The 17,410-nt window shown below is 43.1% G+C and overlaps 1 protein-coding gene and 1 long non-coding RNA gene across 2 annotated transcripts; both read right to left on the bottom strand.

Annotated features, from left to right (window-relative positions):
- Nucleotides 1-7,823: 7,823 nt before the first annotated feature.
- On the bottom strand, nt 7,824-8,632 carry LOC148666289 (uncharacterized). The gene is made up of 3 exons (XR_015936638.1): nt 8,499-8,632; nt 8,182-8,280; nt 7,824-7,896 (listed from the first exon to the last, which is right to left on the bottom strand). It is a non-coding gene; the product is annotated as an uncharacterized LOC148666289 (long non-coding RNA).
- A 2,973-nt stretch (nt 8,633-11,605) lies between these two features.
- On the bottom strand, nt 11,606-17,319 carry LOC148666288 (scavenger receptor cysteine-rich type 1 protein M130-like). Its single transcript, XM_088632911.1, has 7 exons — nt 16,944-17,319; nt 15,043-15,324; nt 14,111-14,428; nt 13,561-13,593; nt 13,394-13,432; nt 12,798-13,112; nt 11,606-12,003 (listed from the first exon to the last, which is right to left on the bottom strand). Exons 1-7 carry the CDS (start codon nt 17,317-17,319, stop codon nt 11,606-11,608), a joined length of 1,761 nt encoding a protein of 586 aa, XP_088489037.1.
- Between the last annotated feature and the right edge of the window lie 91 nt (nt 17,320-17,410).

The raw sequence follows: 17,410 nt of genomic DNA, 5'->3' as shown, positions 1-17,410 counted from the left end.
GCCCACACCGATCCTGAGCCTCAGAACTCCGGGCGCAATTAAGGCCCAAACCAGTCCTGAACTTCAGAACTCCGGGCGCATTTAAGGCCCACACCAGTCCTGAACTTTGCGGTAAAGGTCCAAAACCCGTTCAAAAACTCCACGCACAATTAAGGCATACACCAGCTTCGAACGCCTGTACACAATACCGCGGACCGCCTGCCAGACCAAATTCTGGGCTTACAGCAAACAACCCATTACATACACCAGTGTCTTCCCCAGGCCAGAGGAATTCAGGAACTCACGTTTACTCTGTCATCTCTGGGGATTCTCGCAGGGAGCAGAGACTTCCCAATCGGTCAGAGAGAGTCGGGACTTTTTTTTTTAAAAAGAGGAGTCCTTACCTCTTAGTAATGTGAGCGCTGACCGTCTCTCCTGCCGATGGGAAGTTCTGCGCCTTCTGGAGCATCCGCCGACTACGCCAAATCTGTTGTAACAGAAGGTTCTTGATCCAGAGATGAAGTAAAACAGATGAGTTTATTGCATGCAAGGAACAATAAAGCCGAAGTCTTGTTTCCCGCAAGAAACAACAAAACCGAAGTATTGTTCGATGTGCCGGTACAAACTTTTAGGTTATATAGTCCTTGCTTGCTGCTTCAGACGTCATTCGATGTTATGGTAAGTAGGGGGGGTCATGGTATTTGGCCAGTTAAGAGGCCCTGGCCAAATGGTCAGTTTAAGATTATGCCCCCAGGGGGTTCCTTGCTCGCATCTGGAATCCTTATCAGTTAACCCCCTTTCCTGCCATAAGCCCCTGTTGCTTAGAAGTCTAATTTTCAGGCAGAACTGACTTAAGTTATTAACTCTTTTTACATCTTGTCTCTTACTTCAGATGAGAGGAGCACGGTGGAGAACCAAAAACGTGAAAAAGCCTTCACAGTTAGTTTCTGTGTTTTTCTTGTTCCACATCTATGTTTTTAATGTTCTTTTTCTTTTTGTTTAGAAGTTGTTTCATTTTTATATTTTTTTTATAGTTGTTAGACTACTACAGTGATTTACCTAGGTTCCCGGAAGACTTCTCGTTTTGTGTTTGTGTTTTTGGGTTACAACCAATTTTTTTTTATTGATAGGGCCCCACGCATTACTGTGGGACTAATTAACTTTAGTTCTTACATTGTTCCTGAAATCTCCTTAATAACTACTACTCTATTGTTGTTTTTTTTAAAAAAGGCACAAGTGATGTTTTTCTTTTCTTGCGGCTGATTGGTATCTACAACCGGTCAGTTGCAACGAACTTGGCCACTGAAATTGGTCAGCAGCTGTGTACTAAACTTGTTCTCAATTGCAACAAACCTAAAATAACAGCTGCTGCCCATTAGGTGTTACTGTAGCCTCTTCACAGGGTTTAAGCAGAACAAGAAATCACATTAGAACTGTTGTGAATATAGTGGAAATTATAAAGTCACTCAAAGACGAGCTTATGCACCACTCACTTGAAAATTATTGTTATATTTAACTAAAATTGCTTTCCAGACACCACAACTATTCACAATGAATGTTATCAATACATGTCTTAATGAAACGTGTAATTTATTCATAATTAACTTTAATGTCCATCTTTATAAGTAGTTGTATTACATGTACAGTCTTTAATATGCGATAGTGAATTATCAGGTATCCTGGGGAGGGAAGAAAACTGAAATGAAGGAAATACATATTTAAAGGGGGTGTATGTCTTAAATGTGTTCTGTCATATCTGGGAGTTTGAATAGATTTGTTGTATAATTTATTGTGATTTCACTCTATACTTGTGTTTCTCAGGAGAAAGTAGTAACGTTGGGGATTTGAGGGTACAAAAATATGTTGTACTGTACTGGCAAATGTAAGGTTATGTTAAAAAAAAATGTATTACCCTTTTGAACATGATTATTAGACACCTGTTGAATCTCAACCAGGGTTTCTTGAGAGATCGTTCAGTGAGATAGCCCTCCCTCTGGACTCCGCACTGAGCTGAAAGCTACGTGAGCTCCTCACTGCTTGTCCTGTACTGTTACCTGTGCTCTCGTCTACAGTACATTATCTACGTGCAGCACAGCGCCAAGAACACCATTAACTTTGTGACGGAACGTGCTTAAGAGTGCTAAAACATTCCTAGAACAAGTTGGAAAACTGAGGGACAAAAGACCATCTACTGTAAGTGGACAAAGACTACTTATTTTTTTATTGATACTTTTAATATCTGTTGACAATCATTATGCTAAAAAATAAAGACCCTGTGCTCAAGTTGATGATATCCCCACGCTGTTGCAGGAAGTCCTTATAGAAATTGTTACAACAACACAAGTCCTTATACTCAAAAAGCCGATGGGCGGGCGAAAATAAAAAATCAGGCTGGAACAGTTCAATCGAGATGACAAATCCACATTGCAAAGGCACAAATGAGGTCAGAAACAAGTGAGAGTCCAGGAAGCAACGATGAGTTCAAACCAAAAGAAGAAGAGTACGTGCACTAGGAAGCTCCAAAGAGAATCTGATTTAGTGCGGGAAAAGAGGAGGGTTAAAGTAGTGACGGGAGTGAAAGGCGATAGGAATATTAGTTGCGGCGTGAGCATCTGTTTAAGTGGGTGTGCGTGGGAATGTGAAGGCGTTTGTTAGAGCGGGTGGAATGTGTAACAATATACTTTAGAAATTACATGCAGATAACAAAAATGGTTTTAAAAACTTTATTGCAAAACAAAATTTTAATAACAATCAAATCAGTTACAATCAAAAGTGGTACATTCAGAATTATACATCAATTAATGTTTTTTTTCTAATTTCTGAAACATCAGATTATAAAAAAGAAGAAAGACTGAGCAGAAATGGGATGTTCAAGCCTCCGTTTTGTAAAACACAAGCTGTAGACACAGACACTGAGGACTGTATGGAAACAGTGAAGTGGACTCAGTGTGGAAACAGTGGAGTGAAGTGGACTCAGGACACAGACAGTCTCAGTGTGGAAACAGTGGAGTGAAGTGGACTCAGGTCACAGACAATGTCAGACAGTCTCAGTGCTAAAAGACTGTGTGACTCTGTTGGTGAAGCTCTTCTGTGTCTAGACCTGCAGGAGGAGCTTCTCTCAGACAGCCCTGTCAGTCTCACAGCACCCATCCTCTCCCTGAAACTCGTCCCCAACATCATCGTAGTTAGTACTGTCAGGGGCAGGGGCTCCTTCTTCAGAGGGCAGTGTGTGCAGGACCCTGTCCACTCCAGGGCCAGTGTGGGTGACACCTGACCGAGAGACACAGATATTTTAGTTGATATAGAGTCATTCCTGTCCATCAGCTGTCCTCTGCCTGTCCCCGCTGAAGAGATAAAGCTGCTGAATACAGAATACGACCTACAGTTACATTTCTCTCTTTGTGAACCTGGATGTTACAAAATGAATGGCAATCTATCTCCCTGTTCTAAAAATGTTCCCACTGGCCAGGAGAGGCTGTTTTTAGCCAAGGGAATCTCAGAACAATTAAAGTTTCTAGAAACAACTAAAGTAAACTGAGGTAAACGTTATGGTTGCTTTGATCACTGAATCACACATCCCTACATCTCCTTACTTTGAAGGCCCTGAGAATTGGAAATGTTGACAATAACCAGGCATATCTAGATTTTTGAAAACACTTCCATAGTCACAATAGTATAGTGAATGGATGTTTTAAGTTGTTGTAATAATCAGAGATTGGAACAGTACATTGTGAGAGTATTTGCTGATTTTATGAACCAATCTAAATAATATACAATTTATTGATAGAAGCATGACATGATCTGCAGTGATACAAATGGCTGTTAGTGGAGTAATGGTTGGAGTAAACAGAATAGTTGTTACAATATTGTAGTCAAAAGCCTTGAAGTAAGTTAGTAATTTTACATATAAAATTAGGAAGAATTGATTTTTTAGTGCAGATTTGACTTATGCTCATGAAGTACTAATTCTCTAAATACAGTGAGGAAATACTTTGACAGTATTTTCTGGATTTATTATTTCTCCCTGCAGTATTTCTTCCTGGTCTTGGGGATTCTGAAGCTTTGTTCTGCCCAGACCTCACTCTCTCAGAATTGATTGGCTGCTGATCAATTTAAATCATCTGATTGGCTAGGTGTGACAGTAGGTAGGTTTCAAAGAGACTCTGATCTATGAGATCTGACCCTGTAGCAGTACAGTCTCTCAGCCTGTATTGGCTAATATTGATCCCTGCGGGACAGAGCAGAGTGAAGCCACTTCTACTGAAAAATGCCTGAAGCCCCCTTGTCTTGGATGAGAGTGGCACAGAGATGGATTACTGGGGGTTATCTTCCCATCCCTAAACTACATCACCCACACTGGCTGTAGCCCCATTTACCTAAAGTGGTGCCTCCCTCACTGTCCCCCACATCACTGTATCCAGAGGGTGTCTCGTCAGAGAGGAGTCTCCCTGTGAAACGAAGAGCAGGTCAGTAATGGCTCTGTCATTCTGACACAAACTGGCCTGTAAGAGAGCTCTTCTCTTCCAGTTAGTGTTTATTTGCTGGTGTGAAATTAGGTTGTAACTAATTTCTAATGACAAAGGTTAGTGCAGGCTGGTACAGGGCATACTCATAAGTCTTATTTATAATAACTCACCTGACACAGTGTCTGGGCTCTGGGGCGAAGTTACAGCATCATCATAGTGCTCTGGAGCCTCTTCTTTCACAGAGCACATCTCTCCTGACACTTTATATTATTAAGATAAATGCGAGATAAACAATGTTTGTTTGAAACCACTCCACAAATTTTCTCACATGCACGTATTCTCCAATATCACCACCTGAGCGAGGGCAGAGTGCAAGACCCGGAAATATATAGCCCAAGGGAAAGAGAGGGAGCGGAAGGACAGCAGGCAGGAAACTAGGGACAGGACAGAGAAGGAGCACCCTCTGGCTGCAGAGGGTGTGACAGTACCCCCCCCCCCCTTCATGGGCGGCTCCTGATACAAATAAATGAGCTGCACAGCACTGGGGGGAGGAAAAACCTCATTTAACTGAAAAGAAACCTGCGGGAGTCAACGGCTGGGAGCTACCCCCTCCTCCGGGGGTAAAAACCTTTATTGGGTGGAGGAAGGGGGTCGAGTAGAGCTCCGGAGACTTAAAACAAAAAAGTACACAAGCACAAACACAACAGACAAAAACCTGGGAAAGACCAGGGAGACAAACCACACAAAACAGATAGCAGGGGGGACCAAAACGGAGGGGAAACCAGGAAGAAAAAAAATCAAAACAAAAGGCAAAAAACAAGAAAAAACAACAAAAAACCCCAGGGAAAAATACCGCAGACTGGGCAATGGGCACGTTCACATTCTAACGCTGATATAGGAGTGGACAACCTGAGGAAAGCCAGACCGTAGTCGCTCACAGACACAGATTCCCGGAGTGATATCCAGCGAAAAGAATGGAGGAACGGCAGAACTCACCAAGCTGATGCTGATATCGGAGTGGACAACCCGAGGAAAGCCAGACCGCAGTCGGCTCACAGACACGGATGCCCGGAGTGATATCCAGCAATCAGAATGGGAGAGCCAGCTCAACATTCAATCACTGATATCGGAGTGATCTACCCGAGGAAAGCCAGGTGCAGGACCCGCTCACAGGCACGGAAGATTGGAGTGATATCCAGCGATTAGAATAGAGGAACCGACTAATAATAAACAAAAAAAAATAGCCCAGAGCAAGAGAAAAAAAAAACTGCGGCAAGACAAAAAGCGCCGCTCGCGGGGTCAGAAGGTGGCTAAGTATTCTGTCACGGATGTCCGAAGGGACTAACCGTGGGGAGCAGGACAGCGGAAAAAGACCCATATGCGTAGCAGCGAGACGGGAAAAAGGCCCGGGCTCGATAGTGCAAAGAGTTCAGGAATGCTGTATAGAAACCTATGCCCTCAGGGAGCGGACGTGGGGCGCCCTGGTGCTAGGCGGGTCTCAGGACATCCAAACATCAATGCTGAGCGAGGGCAGAGTGCAAGACCCGGAAATATATAGCCCAAGGGAAAGAGAGGGACCGGAAGGACAGCAGGCAGGAAACTAGGGACAGGACAGAGAAGGAGGTTTTTTTTTCATATGTTTGTCTGCTGAGTTGACACATTAAGAAATATAAGAAATTTGACTATTCACACTCAAAGCCAAGGGGGTTAGCTTCAATTTTAGACCTGCTATGTTCTGCTGCAGAGATATAACAAATGTTTTAGGGGGAGGAAATTCCAGGCGGAAATTGTCTAAATATGTCAATGTTAATAAGTAGTTGGAGACCTGGGAACATGGTTATATAATAAATTTCACATAGCTCTATTTTGTTTAAATTAAAATGGTGAATGACAACAGAGTAGCCTGTATCAGAACAAAAAGCAATGGTGTGAATCATTGTTAAATATCTGAAGAAGAGCTTGACACTGGCAGCAGAACAACCCAGAGAATAATCCAGACTCAGTGTGATGTTCTGTGCAGTGCACAGAGAGAGTAAAGAGAGTCAGACTCACTGGGACTGGTGCAGGAATTCTCTGTAGGATTGGACTGAAATAACCCACCTGACAAGGCATCTGGACTGTGAGGTATAGTTACAGCATCATCATAGTACTCTGGGGCCTCTTCTTTCACAGAGGACATCAGCTCTCCTAAAGCACACAGAGCACAGCTTCATTGTCACACAGCAGAACACATCTCATCTAGAGCACAGGACTCCTGGAGCTCCTCAGAATACACTGATTAACTGAACATCACACTAGAACTAAAATTCCAGACTAAATACGGGAGATCAGGGAACCTGATTTCTAATCCTATTCACTTCCATAATAAATATAAAACTACTCCTAGATTTTAACTTATTTGGGCGGGGTGAAGATGTGAAACCTATGAGATACTGAAGAGGAGCTGGACACTGGCAGCACAGTGACCCAGACTGATAGCGCAGAGCTGAGACCATAGTCAAGAGTCAGTTTAATGTGACTCTTGCGGAGTAACTGAAAACCCAGTATTCAGAGGCTGAGATAAAAGGGAGAGTAGAGAGTCAGACTCACTGGGATTGGTGCAGGGTTTCTCTTTGGGACTGGACTGAAATAACCAACCTGACAAAGCGTCTGGTCTCTGAGGTACAGTTACAGCATCATCATAGTGCTCTGGGATCTCTTCTTTCAGAGACGTTATTGAGTCTCCTGAACCACACAGAGACACAGAGAATATACACTTCAGGACTCTGACTCACTTAACCACAGTGCTGCAATCACTTTTAACATTAATAACAAACTGATGTTCATATGAACTGCAAAGTAAGTAAAATATGTTTTCTATGTAGTTATAGTAAAGTGCAATTCTAAATGCTTTGTGAGATAAAAGTAAGGCAAAACTCCAGGGTGAGTCTTATAAACAGCAATCAACAGAATCTTTAATAATTAGGTCAGGATGCTGGTGTTAATATCTCATCTGAAAGGCAGTGTCTATTGCCTTTAGTTTCCCAATCATCATAGTGGGACAACGATCCTGATTTCTGCTCCTGAGGGAAACAGTAACTGTTGCATCAACACTAGTTAGAGCTGCAGCCTAACTATTCTTTAAAGGTATCCTCTCCCTCTACTGATAAAGTCTAGTTTTGTTTTGTCTTAGCCTCTGTAATCTGTTAAGATCAGGCCAGCATTAGGCAACACTGAAGAGCAGAGTTAATAAGGTGTCAAACACCAGAGGTTATATTTGTAAGATTCAGGATTTTCTACACAAGTTCTCTAGATTTCAGCCTGGTTTGGGATGAGAGTGAGTACTGGACTGCAGATGCCCCACTCCCACACTGATCCCCCTGACTCCATCTCCCCTCACCTGGTACTGGGTCTCCCTCACTATCCTCCACATCATTGTATCCAGAGGGCAGCTCGTCAGAGAGGAATCTCCCTGTGAACAGGAGGACAGATCAATAATACCTGCAGTCAGACAGCAGCCTCACTGTCCTCTACTGGCTGTTCCCACTGTGTGAGAAGCCAGAGTGTGAAAAGTAACACAGAGTTTGTTTTTAGATCAGGCACAGTGCTGTGCTGACTTTCTTTACTCATGTTGACATACCTCTTGAGAAAGAACTACTATCTGAAAACAGTGTGGTGAGATATTCTACAAGTGTAAGTCTTCAGATCCTCCTCAGAGGGTGAAGACCAATCACACCTGAACACTCTCTCCACTCACCTCTCCCGGAGATGTTGTAGGTTCCCTCTCTGGCCAGTTTGTACTCTATTAGCTCGTAGACAGCATCATGATAGGGGGTGTGTGCTCCCTTAGATAGGGCTGTGTTAGGAAACAAACACTCAGGATTAACATGCAGTGAGGGGAATAGAAGGTATTCAGTTCAGTGCTAAACTTTGTCTTCGGCATCTGTGCACATAAATATTATAATTCTTCACATCTGCAAATTTCTGCAGATCTTGATCTGAGAGTAAAGTCCACATATCAGTTTCATGTGAGTGATAGTAGTGACCACCAGAGGGCACTAGTTCCCTCCCTACCTTTCCTCAGCTTCCTGTTGTGGATCAGCTGCCACACTAACAGGGCCAACATCACAAAAAGCAGAGCCCCCAGTGGCAGGAGGACCGGGACCGAGACGGAGAGGCCTCCCAGAAGCTGTGTCTGGGGTGTTGTCCTGGTGCTGCCTGAGGGAGAGGGACACAGATAAGAAAATGATCTTCTGTGTCTTAATCTTCAATCTCAGTAGTGATCTAATCTGGACAGAGATTAGAAACTGGGGATTTACCTGTTTTCACTGAGGAAGTGCTGGTGGAAGTAGGAAGAGCTATAATAGATGTTTTTTGATGACAAGATTCACAACAATTCTTCTGTATTTCTTGACAAAAATTAAACAGAGGCCACAGTTCATAGAGAGAGCAGTACTTCTGAAAATCATGCAATCTGCCAGCAGCATAATTTAGACAAACCAAAATGTATTTTATTCCCTTATGTTAACTGCATTACCTGTTCTCACTGGATGGCTTTGAGTGAAAAAAAGCCAACCTGAAAAAAAAAGGGATGGGTCGAGATTCAGAGATTATGAAAGAGAGATGATGAGCCAAGACAAACACACACTGCACTAATATAGAGTATTTAATGGCCACAAGGGCTCATACTAATTGTTTTTCTAATAGGCAGAATTTGTATTTGCATCTTCATTATTATTTACATTTGTATTTCTGTACTGAGAGCAGCCCCAAATACCCTGGGGCCTCCAGCAGCTCCCACTCACCTGTACAGATGACCCCAGCGTCCTCCTTGTGCCGACAGTCGCTCTGTCCCAGGGGAGGGTGCCAGCAATCCCACAAGTGGAGCTCACTGCCCCTGCAGTTCACCTCGTCCAGCCAGATGGTGCTGTTTCCTGGTCCGAATGATCCATTTCCCACTGCGCTCACTGCGTCCCCACAGCCCAGCTGTCTGCAGACCACCTGGGCATCTTGCAGGTCCCATGAGCAACACAGACTGTCCCCCAGGAGCTATTGTGATAAACCTCCACCCTCCCAGAGCAGTGACCTCCTCCTCCGACCAGCCTGAGGGGCCACTGGTCTAGTGAACAAAATAAAACTGATTAACAGACAGAGACACAAACCTCATCAGCCTGAGGGGCCAGTAGTCTAGAGATTGGTTTGACACATCTTATCCACATCAAAGCAAAATATATCTCGGCTACTGTCTGGTTTGTGCACAGACTATTTGTTATTTGTGAAACAAAATTGAAGAACACCTCCTCCTCCAACCAGCCTGAATGGCCAATAGTCTAAGGAACTAAATAAACCTGATTAACAGACACAGAGACACAAACTCCACCAGCCTGTGTTCCATTCTATGTTCCTCCTTCCTGGTTTGACACATTTAATAAACAGCAAAACAAAATACAGCTAGTCTACTGTCTAATTCAGTGCACTGACTGTATTTGTTATTTGTGAAACAAAATTTAAGAATTGAATTATTTTATCAACATACAGACACATTTTGTAAACTCACTTGAACATGTTTCCTGGCCTGAGGCTGTGGAACAGGATTTAAAAGACTTCTTCTCTTCATCTAAAAGAAGGAAAACCCTGTTAATTTCAGATTAATAACTTTTATACTGGACATTCTGACATTAATGAGTATCATGTCAGAATATGTTAGCTGCAGGAATAAGTACTCGTGCAGTCATTACGTCTTCTTTTTTCTTTTGTATTAGATATTTATTTACCTTAATTTTTAATTTATGGATTGTGTATATAACAAATATTAATTGCAACTTGAAAATGCTGTGACTGCCAGCTGTAAAGCTACAAAATATGGAAACTGTGTGAAGGTCTGAATACATTTGTAAGACACTTGCATGCATACCACTTGGTAAACCACTGGATTTAATGTTTTACACACTGTGGGATTAGGGATTAGAAACACTAAACTCTGTTCAGGGGTCTGATAAAACTAACATTCATCACTTTTGAAAAGTGACAGCTCACCTTATTTCCTATTTAGCAGATTGTTCAGTCTCAGAAGTGGGAAATATTGTAATCAGTGTAGGCATCCTCTCACGAGGCACCAATAAATGTAGGGGTTTTGTGTATTTACTGGGACAATTATTAATTGTAGCAGTAAGTCACAAAATGATTCCTTGATGGCTATTAGAATCAACCTTGCGGGATAACTCAAACAACGCACACGCACGGTTTACATACTATTACATGAGAATATATTTAGTAATGCATAAAATTTGCATATTAATATAACAGATCTTATAGTGAGGGTTAGCAGAATACAAAAGGTATATTCAATCACGAAGAGTTACAAACCAAGAGGGACATACATTCAGTATATCATTCATTTAGACAGTTTAGTAAATGAACTTGGTTACAAATTCTACACTAGATACTCAAACAAGTACATAACTCTTAGGAATTAAATTGATATCAACTGGTTAGGATAACAATTGAATTCTCGAGCTGTAATGCAGTGAAGTTGAATACCGATCCAATCTGTGTGGATTCAGATCTCCTGCAGACACAAAGAAGCAGTGTCAGGCTTTGTTGCTGTGTCCAATCGGTGCTCTCTGGCCCGGTGCCAGGCAGTGCTGGTTCGACATGAGAGAAGGATAATGTCACGGAGGTCCAAAGGGACTAACCGTGGGGAGCAGGAATTCGGAAAAAGACCCATATGCGTAGCGGCGAAACAGGAAAAAGGCCCGGGCTCATTAGTGCAAAGTGTTCAGGAATGCCGTATAGAAACCTATGCCCTCAGGGAGCGGACGTGGGGCGCCCTGGTGCTAGGCGGGTCTCAGGACATCCGAACGTCAATGCTGAGCTTATCTGTCACGCCCTCTGGCTGCAGAGGGCGTGACAGATAAGGAGGGAGAGATTTCTGCTGCGGTGCACTGCTGATGCTCTCCGAAGACCGGCTAGTTAGTGTTGCCTGAACTAGCGAGTTTGTGCACAGAAGAAAAGTGACTGCAGGTTCAAGAAGGTCACACTTTTTAGACAGGAAGAAGACCGGTTCGTTCCTGATGTAGCCCTAGCTCTGAATACTGATTCAGCTGTCCACAGTTCCGACCGTAGTTCACTTGTGGGGTGTGGTCAAATACAGTGTAACACTGGGCTGTCTATTTCATTTATCAGTCATGATCTCCTTCCACTTCACCCTCTTCTTCATATACACACACATCCAGCCCCTGACGACCCTCAGACAGGTGGAAGAGGGAGTTCTTACCTGAGCAAGTGATCAGAGCCACTTCAGAGTCTGTGCACTGGTTCTGATTCCAGGCAGAGGAGGGGCAGTGCCATAGCGTGGAGTCGTGAGGGCGACATTTAAATTCATCAAGCCAGTGAGGAGCGGAGTCCCGTCTGGGGGCTGAATCGACGACACGCCCAGACTTCCCACAGTTCAGCTTCTGACAGATCAGACTCACTGTGTCCTCACTCATGCTATTTGAGCACACGTTGCCCCAGGTGCCATTGTAGAACACCTCCAGCTGACCAGAACAGCCCTCGGCCAGTCTCAGCTCCTTGAACTCTGGGGACACACAAGTGGACAGACTGAGAGACCCCTGCTCTGAACTGACACAGACTTTCTAGATTAAAGACCTCAGATAGAAACAGTGTGTCTGAGAACTACTGTGACATTAGGATATCATAATCTTTTTTCCCAAAATCATATTAATGTAATGTAATGGAATGTTGTTTTTCAATAAAAAACAATGCAATGGTGATATTTGTTAAAATTAGTGCCAACATCAGTTTGTAAATTTTCTGTAAATTACAATCCAAATTGAGAATCTTTTGATTATGTTAAGACTTGCATCATCCAGGTGGATGCTGCACATTGGTGATGGTGGAGGGGAGTCCCCATTACCCGTAAAGCGCTTTGAGTGAAGTGTCCAGAAAAAAGTTATATAAGTGCAAGCAATTATTATTATTATTATTATTATTATTATTATTATTATTATTATTAATTATTATTAAGCACCCCATTACAAATACAATTACAATTACAATACTATTTCAAATTCAAGTTCAAGTTTATTGTCATTATACTTATATACAGGTATATGGTATAACGGAATGCTGTTTAGCTAGCTCTCAGACAATACGGAGTACAAAAAAAAACAACCGTACAATTGTGTAATAAAAGAAAGACAGAGACAACAGGCTGTGTGCAAAAACAGCAACAGGCAATGTGCAAAACAACAACAATTTGTTTTCACATTACTGTCCCTGCTCTTGTCTTGAACTGGGGATACTGTACTTGCTCCTGGCACCAAACACGCTGTTGTATGAATACAGTCTGGTGTGATTGGAGACCTGTACCTGAACACACCACTCCCACGTCCTCCTTGTGTCCACACTCATGCTGTCCCCACCCTGCTGAGGGACACTCCCACAGAGATGACTCGTTCCCCAGACAGCCCAACTTGTCCAGCCAGATGGGTCCAGTTCCCTGGCTGAAGGAGGCCGGCACTGGGGCACTGAGGGCCGCCCCACACTGGAGCTGCCTGCACACCACCTGAGAGTCTGCCAGGTCCCAGGAGTCATCGCAGACTGTCCCCCAGGATCCATTGTGATAAACCTCTAGCCTCCCAGCACAGTCGCTTCCTCCTCCAACTAGCCTGAGGGTGTGCTGGTCTAGGAGCAGAGAGTCAGAGGTCAGTGCAGTAGATCTAAGAGATCACTGTGACCTCTAGTGGGAGATAATTTGCTGAACATCAGCTAAGGGACAGCAGATGCAGTGCAAGCAGCTTTTATGTCCTGCTGCCTGACTGTGTGTGTTAGAGAGGTTGAGTGGAACAGTGTTGAAAACCTCCACACACACCTGCTGCCTCACAAAGCCACAGTCTGAGATGAGTAACAGAGATGCCAACACACACTGAGAGCCCTGGAGATACAGAACAAGGACCGGTTCATACCTGGTGTTACTGAGGAAGGAACAGAGGAAGATGGGATACCTATCAAACACACAGAGAGAGAAAGTGGAGTGTGAGCTGTGTGTGAGAGGAGCAATTTAACACCAGCAATGAAACTACAATAAAACAGAACTGACTAATGACAAAATGAGTCATCATTCTCACTTTACCATTTCCAAGTGAATCGTTGCTACTTTTCGAGTCTGTAAAAGAGAAGGAAGGAGCTCATTACTGTCCACAGGATTGATCTTTCACCAGTGGAGTGTCGTGTCAGTTGTGTGTGTGGCACAAAAATTACTTCTATTAACCTTGAGCTCCGGATTCTGGCTTTCTCTTTTGTGCAGTACCCTGCTTACTTGTGCTCTGGGTTAATTAATGGATTATTACAGATATCAGGCAATTACATATAATATAATATAATATAAAATAATATAATATAATATAATATAATATAATATAATATAATATAATATAATATAATATAATATAATATAATATAATTACAGTATACTGATTTCCAGGACATTCTTTCATCGGTGATGTGAATAACAAAAAAAAATCTGTATTTTTAGTGAAAATACACTGAAATGCATTAACAAATAACATTTGGGCATCTCTATCATTTTACTGGCTGTATGTAACAGAGCAGTTATTTGGTCAGTCATGAAGACAGTGTGCTGCTGTGTGTAAACACATGATTTTTAAAAACTTGATTCTCACCAGAGCAGATGACTGCTGCGTCCTGTCCATGAGAGCACCCTGCTCTGCCCCATGAAGAGACAGCACAGTGTGAGAGACGACTCTCATTGCCCCAGCACTCAAACACATCAGCCCTTACTGGCCCACTGCCCTGTCCAAACCAGGCCTGTCCTGGTGCTGCTACAGCCTCCCCACAGCCCAGCTGCTGGCAGAGAACACTGGCATCTCTCAGGTCCCAGTACTGGTCACACACTGTCCCCCAGTCGCTGAAGAGCCACTGTAACTCCACTCGGCCAGAGCAGGAATCTAAGCCATTAACCAGCTTGTACCCTGTGTATCCTGCAGACAGGACAAGGGGAGAGAGAGCAGACACAGTGTCATAACACAACAATATCCTGCAACATCTAGCAGTTATCCTCAACTCACCTTCAAGTATACAGTAAACCCTCAACATAACATCACTGATGAATGGAACTCTAGAGCTCTTCACTGATTAAATCCACAGTACTGACTCAGACAGAGTTATACTAACACTGATGAATGAGGCTTATTCAGCTCTTTACTGATTAAACAGCTGTGTGAATTCAAGGGCAGAACAGAGCGGGTCCAAGTTATATTTGTTATTTCTGTTTTTCTTTTAGAGAACAAATCTAAACCATTTTACATATAATTACCATTACTCAGCCTTAATTTTACACTTCAAGAAAAAAAAACTGGATGAGACACTCAGAGCCCCTGTATCAAAAGACACAGGGCTGCTGCTGCTGCTGTATTGACATTGAATCAGGGGAGGGGTTATAGAGCAAAGACTACTGGGAAGGACATGCTGCAGATTTATGTTGCAGTGAGCAGGTGACTGGCAGGAGTTGAGTGTTGTCTGTCTTTCCTAAACTTCTCTTATTTCACTTAGGAACTACATTAAAAATAAATGGAATCAATTATCCTGCTCTTACCAAAACATACCAGTCCCACGTTGTTCTCATGCGTGCAGTTCTGTGATTTTGTGGATGACTTTGGACAGGAGAAAATCTGAGATTCGTTGCCCTGGCACTGGAATTCCTCTGTCCAGACCTGTCTCCCCCCTTTCCCAAAATGAGCCCCCTTCAGCACCTGTGAGGGAATCCCACAGCCCAGCTGTCGACAGACAACTTCTGCGTCCTGCCAGTCAAAGTCAGAGTCACACACTGAGCCCCAGGTCTCTCCGTGCTGCACTTCCACTCTTCCAGAGCAGAGATTATTGCCTTCAAGCAACCTGACCCCTCGATGAGCTGGAATATCAGAACAATAACAGAGATCACTGTCCCTGACCAGCTCGGTGAGCTGGAATATCAGAACAATAACAGAGATCACTGTCACTGACCAGTGTGACACCTCAATGAGCAGGGATATCAGAACAAAGAAACAGCTCACTGTCCTTGACCAGTCTGACCCCTTACATGCACTCTAGAAAAGACCAAGACTGTCACAGCCTGGTTCTGCTGGAGCAGGACTGTCTAACCTGGGCACTGACAGACACTCTGGACAAGACCAGGACTGTCACAGCCCAGCACTGATGGAGCAGGACTGACTGACCTGGGCACTGACAGACAATGTGGACATGACCTGGATTGTGTTTCTTCACATGAAAGCAGATCTCAGTGAAAGACACACTGTAATTTAATTCAGCACTATTCACACACACCAGGGTCTAGCAGTCAGCTACTGGCTATAGTTCATTGCAAGAACATTCAGGAACATCAGATACCCATAGAGGCCTTTAAAGGCTCTTTAAGTGCCAATCTTTAAACTTTAATTCATCATCATGAGTATGGTTCAGTATAACCCAACCTATTTTCCAATATGACAGAGGAGGTAAGAGGTTAGACGTCCAATCTTCAATAGCAAAATCATTGAACAACTGGACTGAGCCAACAGAACTTGATCTTGTTCATTTATACTTATATACAATTCAGTATTGAGAGCTCATTGCACAAATCAATTCTGGGCTCATTTGTATCAGACTGACAGTTACTCAACCACCAAAAGTCTGCCCTTTGGCCAGCTGATACAGCACCTGAACACAGAACACACTGTAGCACCAAGCTCTAGAACACTGAGTCCAAAATATCATGAAAACACATTAAAACACACCTTAAACTGGCCAGATCACTGACACTGAAACACTAAAACACACCTGATATTGACCAGATCCACTGACACCTGGAGAGAAGGCAATTCACCCCACAGCACACCAGAACCCCAGCATACTCTAGCCTCTCCAGTGTTTAAACATTAGGGGCAGACAGATAACTAAATATAGACTCACTGACCACAGTCTGGCTGTTTAAACTGACCAACACCCAATGTCCAGGGAAGACAAGGTGAACTACATGCTCAGATAGTCTCAGACACTTCCAGTTATCCTGCTGTACAAACACATGAATGAGAAAAATGAGTTTTCCCAAACTGAAGAGTCATGTGCTGAATTTACACTTTATCCTTCATATAGTTATAGAATATAATTATCAGTAAATTATAATTTATGTATGACATATATTTATTGCTTATATTTATAAATACTATATGATTTGTGTTTTAAAGGATTTATTTTTATGTTTATTAAGAATATTCCTAGCTAATAGTAGACAGTAAGAGAGCAGGAGGAATAACTGTAGGGAAAAAGTTAGTGAGAGCTGGTTGATAATTTATATGGTTTGGATTTATAAATAAAGGCACACAGTGACAGTGTGGAGTGTTCTCAGTGAGCAGGTCTCAGCAGGACAGGAGCAGTGGGAATGGGATGATGGACAGATGGATCATGATGATGGACTCTAGATCAGTGAAGGAGTTTTAATTGTCCTCAGTGCTGGAGGCTGAAAAGATGAAAAGATTCTATGTCTCCTACCTGAACAGATCACTCCAGCATCAGAGTCATGGGAAGCGCCATAGTGTTTCACTTCAGTTGTTCTGCAGTGCCTCAGCCCAGACTCTGAACCTCTGCAGGAGACCAAGCCTAGCAGGACTGATCCAGATCCTGGTCCGAAGTAAGATCTTCCTGGTGCTGAAATTGCAGATCCACAGCCTAGCTGTCTGCACACCACTGTAGCATCATCCAGATCCCAGATAATACTGCGAACTGCCCCCCACTCTCCTTTATAGTGAATCTCCACTGTCCCCTCACAGGGACTGGCACCATTAGCCAGCCTCACATCAGCACTGCCTGCGGAGAGAGAGAAAAGTATCATTACCATGTTTACAGGATATTTTGTATATTTATACTGCACATACTCAAAATGTGTCAGACATTGAAATTTACTTTAACCTGTTTGACTGGATTGCTAG

The sequence above is a fragment of the Lepisosteus platostomus genome, chromosome 5 (assembly GCF_059453375.1).
Source record: "Lepisosteus platostomus isolate fLepPlt1 chromosome 5, fLepPlt1.hap1, whole genome shotgun sequence".
Classification (NCBI taxonomy): Eukaryota; Metazoa; Chordata; class Actinopteri; order Semionotiformes; family Lepisosteidae; genus Lepisosteus; species Lepisosteus platostomus.
Note: the sequence above shows the minus strand (reverse complement) of the source record. Positions and strands in the feature narration are given on the sequence as shown.

Bases quoted from the DNA above. Each gene is read 5' to 3' on its own strand.
- LOC148666288 (XM_088632911.1), bottom strand. From the start codon at position 17,319: ATGGTAATGATACTTTTCTCTCTCTCCGCAGGCAGTGCTGATGTGAGG. The intron at 14,429-15,042 runs GTAAGAGCAGGA...TCCTGTCTGCAG, and splicing joins CGTGGGACTGGTATGTTTTG to GATACACAGGGTACAAGCTG. The intron at 13,433-13,560 runs GTAAAGTGAGAA...TGTGTTTGATAG, and splicing joins CAACGATTCACTTGGAAATG to GTATCCCATCTTCCTCTGTT.